The 15764-nt window shown below is 36.8% G+C and overlaps 1 protein-coding gene across 9 annotated transcripts; it reads left to right on the plus strand.

Moving 5' to 3' along the window:
- The first annotated feature begins 1437 nt into the window (after window positions 1–1437).
- On the plus strand, window positions 1438–13105 carry LOC136240155 (uncharacterized). Of its 9 annotated transcripts, XR_010693698.1 has the most exons (8): window positions 1454–1468; window positions 1524–1639; window positions 1706–1734; window positions 8294–8507; window positions 8592–9252; window positions 9306–9492; window positions 10316–10897; window positions 12803–13105. XR_010693698.1 is itself a non-coding variant. In XM_066031064.1 (4 exons), exons 1-4 carry the CDS (start codon window positions 6003–6005, stop codon window positions 12812–12814), a joined length of 723 nt encoding a protein of 240 aa, XP_065887136.1. In that variant the 5' UTR covers window positions 5717–6002; the 3' UTR covers window positions 12815–13105. The 9 variants fall into 9 exon arrangements, 1 of the variants encoding a protein (XP_065887136.1); XR_010693697.1 differs by having other exon boundaries at window positions 1438–1639; XR_010693696.1 differs by lacking the exons at window positions 1454–1468; window positions 1524–1639; window positions 1706–1734 and adding exons at window positions 5706–6152; window positions 6211–6535 and having other exon boundaries at window positions 9306–9461.
- The last annotated feature ends 2659 nt before the right edge of the window (window positions 13106–15764 follow it).

Here is a 15764-nt window from a genome sequence, read left to right on the forward strand (position 1 = left end):
GGAAATGGAAACTGGAAATCAGAAATGGTCAAATAGTGTATCCTATAGAGAAAACCCTTGCTTAGTGGCCACCTCTTAAAAGACCACCTTCTTACAAAGACCACCTCCATACAAAGACCACATTGTAATAGATGGCTAAGGCATATAAGACCACTTCATAAAGACCACCCTCACTTAATGGTCACCTTTTATAAAGACCATTACATGGTAATATTTGATAGTTCCACCACCAAACATGGTTTCATTATGACTCATAGAAAGGGGTGAACATTGGTTTACACTTTCACTAAAGATCATCTGGCTGTCCATACCATCATTGCTTATAGGTTCTACCAGAATGCATGTGTCATACAAAAATAGTCCTGAAGTATAGCAACAACACAGGGGTGTAGTACATGTACTTTAATAAAGAAAACTGAGGTTTCATGTAAGGAGATGACCTTAAGGGCCTAATCTTTTTTAAACTGAACTAGCTACCTTAAATATCTTTAGAACTTAATTACAAGGTGGTCTTTATACAGAGGTGGTCTTTGTTAAAAGGTGGTATTTAATAGGTGACCACACCAGGACACACACCACATCACTCCAGGACACAAGCATAACGATTTGACTATTTCAGTTTTCCAATTCTATTTTCCGTTTCCAGTGTTTAAAATTACTCATTCAATATTGTGTACATGCAAGCTACATAGATAACATTCCAAGTACAGCAAAGCAGAAGACATTCAGGTTTTTTGCTGCAGCTGATTCCTGACAGTACAATGATCATAATCTTATGCATGAGTATTATAGCTACACAAAAATGTCATAATGGTTTTTGGTAAAGTATATATATGAGAATGAGAATATGAGGAGTGTGAAAATCTTTACAGCCTCGTATCCAGACCCCCACCCACTGTTTTGTGGTGACTTGTATGCTAAATTTTTGGGCTTTCTGCCCCTACATGTGCTCTCCCCAACCCACAATGAACCGTAGGGCATGTATATATATACCTGGGAGAAATATGTACAGGTTTAGTTCACAGACTCCAACAGCATTTACCTGAATTATTTATACTGTATTTATGCTGACGTTCCGGGCTATTTTGCCAGTGTCAGCACTCCTAGCACTATCCCTACCAATCTTTCTACCACCCTTAATATACCTCACTTGCATGGTAATGATTTAATCTACTAACAACAATGCCTAGCAACATTAGTGGCTGGAACAGCTTGGAAGGAAGATCGGTATGGCTCTTGACCTCCAACACCCTATATCTTATATTTCTAGTGAGACTGGATCACAGTTGCATGCTCAAGAACGTGGCTATAGCACTTCTGGTATTGAAAAGAAAACTGTAAGATCATTGTTTGAGCTGCAGGTAGGCTGCTTGCATTGCCATGTCCTGCTTACATAGATTTTTTAACTTTAGAGCCTTCCCAGAATGGAATCTAGTAGATCTCATGGCTGAGCTTCTTTGGATCCCCTGTATAATATATTATTGTCTTAATCAGTATCATTAATATGCCATGTATCTTTTTAGGTGGCCAGTTTCGTTGTTTTAGCCTTATTGTGCTGTAGCTGAATCAGAGCAACTGATTGGTCAGAAACCCTACCTAATGCAGTGGGTGGGGTCTTGCCATGAGACCACCATCTATAGTAAGCTCCTGTTAAGAGCGAGTGCAACTTTATTTCCTGTTTATCCATTTATATGTACATCTTTAGTTTCTTGGCCAACCAAGTACAGGGTTGAGGTAAGATATTTATATTGACATATTTAAGCTGAAAAGTCATTTTGAGTTCAACAATAGGCTAAGTTACATTATGATAGCAGTGTTGCGGTATAGCCAGAAAGTTTGAAGAATTTGGCAAGTGAACGATGTTTTGCCAAACTAAAATCCGCCAAATCATTTGTCCAATACAAATCTGTAGTAGCTCAACAAATTTGCCAAACTTTGTTCTTGCTGAAGTCCTATCATGGCAAATTCGCCAATTCAAGTTTCCTCCTGCCAAACTTTCCGACTACACGGTATATAGTTATGTGACTGGGCCTACAAAAACATGGCACATTGGCACAAAACACCCCATCACATAAAACATTACATCTTGGTACTGGAATAAAATATACAGTTGCCAACAAATGCTTAAGAAGTGCTATGTGGCCATAGCACAATGACATCTAAAATTATGAATCTTTAATTTTATTAAAGTAAGCAAAATATATGTACCCAGATGCCCTATTTTCACACATTATGGTGAAACATTATTTTAAGTACTTCTTATTATTAGTTCAAGTGACCTAATTTAAGGTACTGAGAACTGATAATGTACAATCAATAACTAATATAAACACACGAAAAGGAATAAAACAAAACAAATGGGTTAATCCTACAGCCTCAACTTATATACAAGAAAAGAGGATCCCATGCAGAGGTATATTGATAGAAGAATCCACACTCAGCCAGTAGTTTTTGGTGGTTCCTTTTCCTCCTGTAAATATGCAACACACATAATTACATAACTCCACGACAATACGTGTATGTGTGTCTGAGTGCTTGCATGTTTATGTTCATGACTGTCCGTGTCGTGTGCATGCGTGCGTGCTTGCATGCAACATCTGGGTACGTACCTAGTCTAAAATAGGGTAAGCAAGTGCCAACAATCCTCTTGCATAGTGGGTAAAGCTATCTTCATTGTGATAACCTTCTGTGGGTTACTACTCTGCTTGCACAAACTCATAGCTCACATACAGAGTAATGTACTACTTTTACAAACGACCCTTTACATAAGGTGCGTTTTTGAAGTTTAGCTATTATCATAGCAACTTGCTGAGATAAAATATTCCACCAGAAAATACAAGTGCCAAATAACCCATACATTGCTGATGTTATAGTATAGGTGTACTTTCAGAAAACCTCACAGTTTAAAACCAAGTACTCATCAATACTAGCTACCTTGTAGTCATACTAATTTAACATGTTTTATATTGACTTTAAGCAGCTTACATATTTTTCAAGTAACAACAATGATACACACACTGTACTGAAGTACTGATGTAACAGTTACTGTTCCTGACAAGAAAAATTATGCCAATCAAACTCCACAGCTTTTATTGTGTCACTACCTGGTGGCAAATGTATCATGGGTCATGTGATCTTAACAAGTACTTGAGTACTGATTTTACTATCCAAGTAACAAAATCCTTAACGAGTATTAGCAGTGTTTATTTTGTGATTGGGAAATAAACAGATACATTGTTGGTACCATGATAAAAAAACACGTGTCAATAACAACACTGAAGCTAATCATCAAATTTAAATAAAGCATATTTGACCAGATAATAGCTATGGCTACAACAAATTTCAACAAAGAGCTACTATGTGAAGGTGGCTACTATGGGGTGGTATCCTAAGATCATGAAATACACCTTAGATATGTTTTTGACCTATTTTACCTATAATGAGGTAACTTTACCTACAAAGACCTCTCTCCACAAATTATATACATGAACTCACACATTCATATATCATACAGTACGGTAGTACTGTATATTAGGGATCATGCAATTGCAATTCTGGCAGTTGGATCAAACAATGGCTTAATGGTAACTTGTATGCACGAGATAAGTTGGTCAGCGTTGCAGGTGTATGCTCTGAGCAATTAATCTCAATTGTAACAAGTGGGTATACAGGCCAGTACATCAGTGTTCATCAAATGAAATAGTACTAAGAACTTGCACAGTGAAGTAGCGCGAAAACAGTGCCAACTAATCAGCACGTCTCTGTTCTACTTTGCTAAGAATGAGATTTTATCCACCCTGGTATCATCTGAAACAGTTCGTTGAATTCAGACACATGAGACTAATCAGCACATACCTGTTCTACTTTGCTAAGAACGAGGCTAAGAACGAGTTATTATCCACCAATCATCTGGAACATTCAGTTAAACTCAAACACACAAGACACAAACAATTCAGTAACAGTGTTCATCTATAGCAGTCAGTTACACGAGAAACAAACAATTAACAGTGTTAATACCTTAGTACAAAGAACTTACACAGCAAAGTAGTGCGTTAAGAAATGCGATTAAACCGTGCCAACATATCGGCACTTGCCCGTTCTATTTTGCTAAGAACGAGTTCTTATCGTCTTTAGCAGTCAGTTGAACACAAACACACAAGAAACAAACAATTAAAAGTGCTCATAGAATGAAATACCTTGAGTACTCACAAAGAACTTACACAGCAAAGCAGTGTGTCAAGAAACACAAGCGATTAAATTGTGCCAACTATTCAGCACACGGCCTGTTCTACTTTGCTAAGAACGAGTTCTTATCCTCCACCTGTCATCTGGAACAATCAGTTGAACTCAAACACACGAGAGACAAACGTACCGGCCAGCACAGAGAGCCAGCAGCACGTACTAAATAAATTATTAGCACTAATGCGCCTCTATTGCGAATAAATGAACACCTTGCGTTGTTAACGAAAAGAACTGGGTACAAAGGAAAGTCCATGATATATGCATTGTACATACTGCAGTTGGTAAAAAGGAACATCTCTCTCAGGATCAAGCAACATCAAACAGTGAAGAAATCAAGCCCATAGCTATATCCATTGTTGAGTTATGCTTGGCTGAAGGAATCAGTTAGTCAGAATAAAAATAATTATGTTAAATAGAAAATTTTTTAAATTCCATAAAAAAAACTTTTTGGAAGGGTTTAAATTTGGGGTTAATCTGAAGACATTTTTGGACTTGGCTGTGCCTAACCAAGTTGTCATGAAGGGAAATTGAGGCTGGTTTTAGGGTGATATTTTGGAAGCCCAGTTTTGCACGATCCCTACTATACAGTACAGTTATGCAGAGGACATTTTAAAAAAGAAACCATCATTAATAATGAGAACAAAATACATGCTTGAAAAACCTCAGTCACATGCGATCACAGAGACTGGTTCCAAAAATGAAAACCAGTACGTGGGCATGGCAAGAAAATACAAAAAAAATAGAATGCTATAATAGCTACTTATACACCAGAATAAAATTACACAAGATTAAGTAAGTTTTAAGTAGGGCATAGTGACACTGTATAGCTGAAGTGGCCTCTATTAAAGGAGAAGAAACCAAAGCTGAAACCTGACCCTAAGTTTGCCTGCTCAGTACTGAAGCATAATGATGTCTTTCACCATAAAGTATCAGCTCCGCCGGTGCGCTCGCTCAACCAGAACTCACCATAAACAAACCTCTGTACTAGTGTTTGACTATAGATTTATAAACCAGTTTATAAATCTATGGTTTGACAGTTGTTATTATAGAGCTTTACAGTGGTCAACACCATAGGCGATTCTAAGGGGAAGGGGGGCTGCTGAAAAATAATTTTTCAACTCTTTTAATATAGGGAAAAATTGCAGTATAGATTGGCATTGCTATTTTTAATAATTTTCTTGTTTTTAGAATAAATTTCAGGCTGTTTTTAAGCCTTCAACTGCAGCTTGAATCCCTAGAAATTCTGTTTTATAGTACTAGTCATGCTGTTCCCGATCGCTGTTCCCGCCTACTTGGCCCTCCCCGTTGCTCAGGCCTAGAATCTCCACTGGTCAACACTGAAGGTTTGACAGACACTTGTACTGTACTGCAGCCTTTAGATTACCTAGCTTATTAAATATTAAAACAGAATTGGAGATTTCAATAGGTAAGCATAATATTTACTTGGGGTTAGTAGCATCTACTGCACTGCATCTAAACACTCACTTTTAATACCACAAGGCGCTACTAGATTAAAGCCAGAAGACTATACTTCAACGGGACATTTCAAACGCTTGCCATCTCTATCCGTTTCCCATTTCTCCTCGTTTCTCCGTTCCTGGTTTCTCTATCCCAGATTCATCACACGTGATCGATCCGCACGTGATAACGTAATACCACCACGTGTGTATTTTTTTTGTACACGAACGTTTTTTGGCACCTCGGATTGAGTCACCCTGTGAGTCGTTTTCCAGTGTTTTAGACGTCCTCTTCGCTGAGTTATGCCGAGACGATTGTGTTGGCATTTTTCCCTGAAAGATACTCAGCCAGCTGATGGAGTATACATAGGCGTTGGCAACCAAGTCTTGTCAAAATATGGGCTGATAAAGGATGTGGCGCTCAGTCCTCAGGACGGAGATGAATGGATAAAAGTAAGTGTTGATGCAACACTTGATAATCATTATGTTTAATATGTTCGATTTTAATTAGGCTACTTTTCAGACAAATTCTAAGGCTAAGGTCCTGAATGTTGCAGAATTTGAGTGGAACAAGAATGAGTTTTGCAGACAATTCAAAAACTGCGGCTTAACTGAATCGTTCGTGGATATATTTAAAGGAGCTACCATTGAGATGCAGCCAAATGGAGACGATAGCAACCAACAACCAACTGTAATTCAGCCATCAAACAAGAGACGGCGCATTGAAGCCATGATTCCAGCTAGTCATAGTGTTAGACGTGCACCACAAGATCAGGATGAAAATGATGAATTTAATGGTGCCAGGATGGATGAATCTATCAGGTCATATTTTAAAGGTACTGTAGATGTTTTGTTTATAAAATATACAGCAAACAGTGGTCATGCATCATATAACTGCCTTGCCATGGCCAAAATGGCATTTCTCTTCCTTTAACCCTCTAACCGTCACAACCGCCATATGGCTGATAACTTGCGCACTGGGTATAATTTCCTCTTCGCTACAGCTTGTTTGTGTGTTTAATAATCTTACCATAAAATTCTTACACCCTCAGAGTCTCGGTTACTGGGGTAAATGGATCCTTCGCAGACTATTGCATGAAAGTTACATAATCATGGCAATGTCTTGTTGTGAAAGAAGACTAGCTAGTTTATTGGTTGTTTGAGTTGTTAATAGTGTATCGTTTAAAAGGAATAAGCAAAGGTGATCTGTGCAGGCTTGGGGTCAAATACTTTGAAAAGTATTTAAATACAAATACTCTGAAAGTATGGAATACAAATACGAATACTTATACCCAGGGTGTATTTGAAATACAAATACTATTAAAAGCATTTAAATACTTTTATAATACTTGATCCTTTGATCTGAACTACACCTTACACAACCACCCAATAGTACACACCTCTGTTTTAATATTGTTCTAATAAAATTTCAAATGTATGGTAAACATAACTGTAACATTATAATGCCAGAAAACAATTGGAGTATATGGACTTCTTGCTCTTCTTAGATGACATTTTTGAACTATATGTTGCAAGGTTTGAATGCTCATACCAACAGTTCATAATATACAGTAGAGAGGGAGGAAGAGTGTCCAACGCTATATCTCCCTTGCTCTCTACATTATGAACTCTTGCTAGTACTTATATACTTACTATTCAACTTCAAAGAAAAGTAAGTTCTTTATAACTCTTCCCATTCAAAGAAATTGAATAATTAGCGTTTGATATATTTTTACAGATTAAGGTGTCAATAAGTGAAAGAGATCATCTTCCAACAAAATATATTTTACAGATTAGGTCATACAGATTCTCTTTCAAGCAAAAGTATTTGAGATATTTTCCAGAAAGTACTTAAAGTTTTTACATGAAGTGTTTAAATACAAATACATGTTGTTTCAAAACTTCATAATACAATTACAAATACTCAAAAATAGTATTTAAATACAGCTAAATACAAATACTCATGTATTTGACCCCAAGCCTGCAATGGGGACAGGTACAAGCTACTTTTTCAAGACACGGCATGGTGGCCGTGCATTTCTTTACGCATACGCATTGGCGTAAACTCGAACAAGCTAGACTTGATGTGAATTGTTCCATGACGTAGCGACTTAGAACTGTATTAGTAATAGTATTATATACTCTCAGCTAATTTGATAGAGATAGTACATGTATGCCACGGGGCTTGGTCATGATGTCACAGTGTGTATGCTGCATGTATACTTGTTCATATGGCTTAGTTCCAGTAAATCATTTAAGTTAAGCACTGTCTTTATTAACAAAAGATATTTTAAAAGTAATAGAATACTTTTTGTTACTGTCATGTTGTGCAATGTGTTGCTCTTATGTTTTAAAATTACTTATAAAATATATTATATGTTACATTTTAGCAATGAGTGTTAACTAATATGTACATAGCTAGGTTGTTTTGTACAGTGTACCTGCAGATGTACCAGTAGACATTTAAACCCTGATAAAGTTCCTGAATTTTCTTTCTACTGTTAATACTTTCAAATTCTAAAACAAATTCATGTTTAAAACATTGTGTGATTTGTTTTTCCTGTAATTTACTGCAAAATCTGGCATAATTCTAGATATTGTGCAATGTCAGATTACAGAGGTGACTTGTTAATCCAACAACCTCCTTAATCCAGCAAAATTTATGGCTCCCATTGAGCATCGGATTAGAGAAGTTTGACTGTACAAGTTGTCTGGGCTGCGTGTACTTACCAAGCAGTATTTGAATGAATTCTCTACAGTATATTCACAGTCTACAATTTACGGTATATCCCATATGCTATAACACAGGTATTTTTACTGCTTAATTCTCACATAACTACTGCATGCTAATTTTTGTGATTTTCACACATAATTTTTTGGTATTGCCTGTAGGTAGAACAACTAGACGAAAGAATGATTTTCTTTCTTGCTACTCTACCAAATGAAACCTTTGTTATATTATCAAGCATTTTTAAGAAATACTTGAATGGAGAATTCCAGAATGTGCCCAGAAGTAAAAAAAGGTATAAAGTCTAGTCTTGATTTAAAAGGATCTACTTTCAAACCTTTTCGAGCATTAGACATTTCCACCATCCATGAGCTATTATTAAAAATAGAAGACGAGACAATGACAATAAAGGAAGCAATGATGCAGTGTGGTGACATAAAAAAGCTGCACAAGATACAGCAAGTATTCGTTAAAGGAATGGAATTGGATACGTGGGAGAAGGCTGTTGAGGTATATCCTCAATTTGCGACGGCCGAGAAGCTTGAACCATTTAAGCATCTACATTTTTCAAAGGCTGAACTACCTCCTCAGTTTCTCAACTATTGCCAATATATTAAGACTCCTGGTAATGTTAGTGATATCAATACAGACAAGTTATTTTCATTTAACTACTTGGATTGCACCAGCATATTTTGGAAGAACAGCATTTCAAACATTACCGTTAATGCCATTGACACTATATTTACAACTACAACGGTTAGGTTCACAGGATTTACTCTAGCTGTACTGGATTATGCTCAATCAAATGATACAGACACTGACCAGGTTTTTATCCAGCACATTATGTGTTGCATACTTTTGAATTATGTTTCTTTTAGATGCTGGATGAGATTAAAACTTCAATGAGGATAGTGCGTGGAGTAAATTACAGCGTTGGGAAGCAACACTTTACAGTAATAGTACTTTGCTATCTCTCACAGCTTAGCACCTTTTAAGCTGCCCTAAATGATGTTTATGGTGAAACTCAGATGGCTGTATGTTCACTACCTGTAGAAAAAAGAAGAGGTATATGCACACATTATATGTATGTGTTTCTATATACGTATTTACTATATACATTTAACACTGCAATGATCCTTTAAACTAGAGGAGGCTCAACACACTTTTCATTAGCTGATAAGATTATATAAAGTACTTTAGGGAGCTATCAATAAAAACTAGGTGCTAATCAAAAGCTTTTCTCATGAAAATTTAATAGCACTGAATGTAGTTGGTTGGCAATTGGAGCCATCATATCACATGATGAAGAGCTTGTCTAAAATTGCTTTTAGTTTTCCACCACATGGCTTTACATGCTGGATTGTGAATAATCGAATCAATGTGTTACAGTAAGCTATACGGATATATGTGGTTGTTTAGATCTTAACAATAGGGTGGCTGATTCAAAAACGTTATCTGTACCTTGTATTGTCAACTTTGGAATTGATAACAATATCTGTGTTGTTAGTATAATGGACACCTTATGACCGACCAATTTTGACATGTTTTTACTGTTTGTCCTAGTGGTAAAGGTTGTATTGGTAGAGGAGAGACCTCAGAAATAGTGTCTGATATAGAAGGTCCCTTAAAAGAGGTTCAATTAATTGATATAATTATCAATATTGGTAAATTTTTGCCTTAGTTTTTTTTAATTAGCAGATATTTTACTGAGAGTTATCAGCCTGGTGAAGCATAATAGATACAGCTTCAATTCACACGATTGTAGTATTCATACTGAATAATTTGATGCTCTAACCTGTAGTCGATGTGTAATTGTAATTGTTTCTGTCTGTCATGAAACACGTGTTACACAGGGCCAGATAGATTTCACATTTTATTGTTTTTGTAGATGTAACATCAGTAAATTCCCTTAATGAAGTAACAATTGGTATGCTAGTGGCAAAGAGTGGAGTACCCGCACCACTACCAATGGAACACGACAATTTTTTTTTGAAGACAAAGGACCAATCTTACTATGATGCTTCAACTGGAAGATTGTGTTTCAGTACCAGAAGTCAGTTGAGACTCTATTACAATTGTACACAACACCTACTGACTGGACTTTGTTATCGCCAACTGGAATTGGTATGTAATAATAGACTGTTTGTGTGTAATAGCAAAACTGGTCACTTTTAAGAATTGTTCATAGTAACCGTATTTCCTTGTATGCCTACATCGATGATGAGGCATTTCTGACTGAGTATGCATTGAAAATTGTTATATCAATGCTGGATTGTTCTAACATTGACTTAAGCCAGCAAGCAAGTGAGCTAGAGGAGATTGTATTGTATGGTTTGTTAGTGGCTAGTTTCTTGTCCATGGATGGATTCAGTTCTCTTCTCATAAGCTTGAAAAGCTGAGACTGGGCGTAAAGTCAGATTACTTGGAAATGAGGGGGGAAAGTTGAGCTCTTTGTGATCCGGCTACTAAGGTAAAAACAGACTCCATCTGATTTGTAAGCTCAGGCCCGTAGCCAGGGGGGGTTCGGGGGGTTCTGAAGAACCGCCCTCTTGGAAAAAAGGTCCACAATTTCAGTAAAAGGTCCACAATTTTAGCAAAAAGGTCCACAATTTTAGTATACAAGTCCAAATTTTCAGGAGCAAAAGTCCATTAGCTACAGTTTACTAGATACCACTATAATAAGAAGCTAAAATAAGTGCTCCGAGTAACTCATTCAGTGCTTGCATTAAATGCAATGCAAGATCGAGATACTCTAATAGAGCAGTCAACCACTCTAATAGAACAATCACTCTAATAGAACAGTCACAATTACATTTTCTTTTAAAAGCTACTTAATTTACATGTAGATTGTCTAAACCGAGCTTTCATTAAAATATAAGATTTTGGTGGACAAGCCCCTCCATGCAGAGCCCACGAATAGCATCCATGCTTCAACTCCATGCAATATGTAAATTAAATTTTCATTGTTTAAGACACCATTTGTTCTGCTACACTGCCCCTGTTGATCATGGCAGAGTGCTCAATCTTTCCCATTCTTATTCATTGTGACATTCCAATATATTATATTTAGACACATGTATGTGCAGATGGTATAATTACAGTAGCAGTAGAGATATTTTTCCAGATATCATTCATACAGCTGGTCTTCAGCTTACCTAAAAAAATTGTTAATTTTATTGACTGAAATGCCACTAAATTCAACCTTTTAGTATCTGTTTTCAAAAAATTTTCTGGGGGGGCATGCCCCCAGACCCCCCTAGATTGGGTGTGCTTCGCACACCCAGTCTCAGTACCTTTATTAATCATCATGCAAGTAAAGGTCCACTTTTGGTCAAAAAGAACCCCCCTTTCAAAATTCCTGGCTACGGGCCTGGTAAGCTTGTCTAGATTTGAGATAAATCTGCTGACCTGTAAGGCCCATCCTTTCCATAAGTCTGGATCCGCCTCTGGGATATAACGTATACTTTGCATGATGTAATTGAATTCCAATGATATCAATTGTATGTATTTACCACTAACAAATAAGAATACAGTATTTACTCTAAATAATGCACCATTGAAAAATTCACCATAATATCACTGGGACTTAGTAGATGAAATGATTTCTATAGTGAAGTACCGCGTATTTAAATATTTGTTAGTGCTTTATGGTTTATCACAGTAACTTACGATACCAGAATTAATTCGTAACTTAGCTCTTGTGTTTCAATATTATTTCTTGTTAATTTCAGTACCTTTTTTGTTACTAAAATTTAATACCTTCTTTCATGTAAAGTACTGAACCTTTTTTGTTCTGGAGGCTATGTATACATGTATAAAGAATTTCTGTAGCATTTCTTGTCTGATGGCTTTGTGTAAAATACTGAAATTCGGTACCTTTTTGTCTGTGAAATTTCAGCACCTCATTTATATTTGTGGTTCCATGTAAAGTACTGAAATTTTGGTACCTTTTTGTCTTTGTGACTGTGTAAAGTATTGAAATTTCAGCACCTCCTTTATATTTGTGGTTCTATGTAAAGTACTGAAATTTCAGCACCTCATTTATATTTGTGGTTCCATGTAAAGTACTGAAATTTCAGCACCTCATTTATATTTGTGGTTCCATGTAAAGTACTGTACCTTTTTGTCTTTGTGTAAAGTACTGAAATTTTGGTACCTTTTGTCTTTGTGACTGTGTAAAGTACTGAAATTTCAGCACCTCCTTTATATTTGTGGTTCCATGTAAAGTACTGAAATTTTGGTACCTTTTTGTCTTTGTGTAAAGTACTGAAATTTTGGTACCTTTTTGTCTTTGTGACTGTGTAAAGTACTGAAATTTCAGCACCTCCTTTATATTACTATACTGTATGAATATTTGATCTTTTTGTATACCCAGGTTCCATGGTGATTGCTGCCTTGAAACAAGGGAGAAATATTCTGTACATCAAAAACAATAGCATAAACTACATCCATGCTAAAATCTGTGCAGTAAAATTGATGTCTCTTGGTTCTTTAGAAAAGGATAGTCATGGAAGTGACGACTGAACTGTAATGTTGAACTGCCGACATAATTTTTTTTGTGTTGTTCTATTATATCGTTTCAAATTATGCAGCAATATTGACTATGTAATTATTAAAATTTATCACATGCAAAATCAAGTAATTCTCCATCACAACTGGTCTGAAATAAATGCTTCGAAATGGTCCACAATTTATAATGGTTGCAAAATAAAGCAAATTTGCTCAAAATTTTCAGACAATAAAATGCATTTTGGATTTTCCCAGTGCATTTTGGATCCTGTTTATTACTATGAAACTTAGCAGCCAAAGATTACATATAGTTTGGCATGCTGCTTTCAAGAACATGAATGTATATAGTATTTTTTATTGTCTCATTATTAGTGAACGAAAAGTTAGCATAGAATGTCAACTATGATATGACAATATGTTTGGCACAATGGTAATACATAGCTGTGTTGAAATGGCAAAGATGTTCCATACTGGTCTTTGTCATTTTTATCACTATACAGTATGTAGCAGAGCTTAAACGAGTCCTTGGTTGTTGAGTGTACAAACAGTATTTCAAGAAGAATGGCTGAATCGCTGAGGAGAACCTCTCCTAGATCTTTCCTGTACTAAAGGGGAACTGCAGTCATTTAAAAAAAAAAAAATTTATTTTAGTAATTGATCATGAATGTATATGAAAAGTTATGTATGTATACCATTTTTTATAGCTGTACTACATTTCACTGTGGAGATACAGCGATGGAAAGTTGCGCATGCCTGCCGCCATGTTAATTTGCGGTTAGACGTCACTGGATCTAAGTGTGGATGTTGCAGAGGAGGGTGGACATGCGCACGTGAGCGCATACATTTGTATTGAAAGTATAACCAAGCCCTCGGCGAAGTTTAAATAAGCACCATTCGAAAGTGTGCTTCACGTTTAGTTTATTTAGCCGGTCTGCCCCACTCTTCCCCGCTATTCTCGGCACGTAAATTGCTCTTGGGTTTATAGAGGACCACGTGTGCAGTAAGTTTGTCGGTAGAATCGATGCGTTGCATTCTAGAGACACCTTATAAGCTTTTATTCGAGCCTAACAATCGTTGAAGAAGGTATTATGATATACAACAGGCCCGTAGCCAGGGGGGGTTCGGGGGGTTCTGAAGAACCGCCCTCTTGGAAAAAAGGTCCACAATTTCAGTAAAAGGTCCACAATTTTAGCAAAAAGGTCCACAATTTTAGTATACAAGTCCAAATTTTCAGGAGCAAAAGTCCATTAGCTACAGTTTACTAGATACCACTATAATAAGAAGCTAAAATAAGTGCTCCGAGTAACTCATTCAGTGCTTGCATTAAATGCAATGCAAGATCGAGATACTCTAATAGAGCAGTCAACCACTCTAATAGAACAATCACTCTAATAGAACAGTCACAATTACATTTTCTTTTAAAAGCTACTTAATTTACATGTAGATTGTCTAAACCGAGCTTTCATTAAAATATAAGATTTTGGTGGACAAGCCCCTCCATGCAGAGCCCACGAATAGCATCCATGCTTCAACTCCATGCAATATGTAAATTAAATTTTCATTGTTTAAGACACCATTTGTTCTGCTACACTGCCCCTGTTGATCATGGCAGAGTGCTCAATCTTTCCCATTCTTATTCATTGTGACATTCCAATATATTATATTTAGACACATGTATGTGCAGATGGTATAATTACAGTAGCAGTAGAGATATTTTTCCAGATATCATTCATACAGCTGGTCTTCAGCTTACCTAAAAAAATTGTTAATTTTATTGACTGAAATGCCACTAAATTCAACCTTTTAGTATCTGTTTTCAAAAAATTTTCTGGGGGGGCATGCCCCCAGACCCCCCTAGATTGGGTGTGCTTCGCACACCCAGTCTCAGTACCTTTATTAATCATCATGCAAGTAAAGGTCCACTTTTGGTCAAAAAGAACCCCCCTTTCAAAATTCCTGGCTACGGGCCTGTACAATAAGCCTCCTATGCTCTCTCCCATAGAGGGAAGCGGACGCCGCTAGTGTATCCTCATGGAGAATCAAGCAGGAAATAGCGGAACCTTCGTACTCATTTTCTTCCGTTTGTCACAAGAAGCACATTAGTGTGGCTGTTGCTAAACAGGTTTTATCACTTGATTTTATCTTGGTATTTGAAACATTCAATTAGCGGTAATAATTTTCAGTAGCGCTTATATCGTGTCCACCCTCCTCGTATTCAATGGCTGAGAGCAGTTTGAATACCGAGATTAAACCTTATCAGTTCGAACCCACGGATGTTTCAGGCTATAATAATGAAGACGACAGCAGCAGCAGCGAGTCAGAAACTGCCATCATAAGAGAGCAAGCAAGTTTCACGGAACGCTAGGAAACAATGGATTGGTGCGAGTGAGCGAAATGTTCGCCCATGCCCAGTGGCATTGAATTCCAGTGTTGTCGAGAGATGGAAGGGATAGACGAACAACCGACAGAACACGGGGGAGATATTCAGTACATAACGGATGAGCAATTTAAAGTGGTCTGCCTCAACATAGATAATATATATATAGATATTATCTATGGCCTCAACAAAGATGTTTTGTACACTGCACTGGTAACAATGAAGTCAGTACGCGGTGATTCTTTGCGCCTTCCACTGGCTAACAGGTAAGTCTTACAGGCAATTAATAAACGCTGATTTGTAATCATTTATGGTGTCAGTGTTCTATACCATATGCGTATTTTGTACCGTACGCGTATGGTATGTACCATACGCGTATGGTACATACCATACGCGTACGGTACGATTTTCCGTACCATACGCGTACGGTATAGACATACGCGTATGGTAC

This window comes from Dysidea avara, chromosome 1 (assembly GCF_963678975.1).
Source record: "Dysidea avara chromosome 1, odDysAvar1.4, whole genome shotgun sequence".
Classification (NCBI taxonomy): Eukaryota; Metazoa; Porifera; class Demospongiae; order Dictyoceratida; family Dysideidae; genus Dysidea; species Dysidea avara.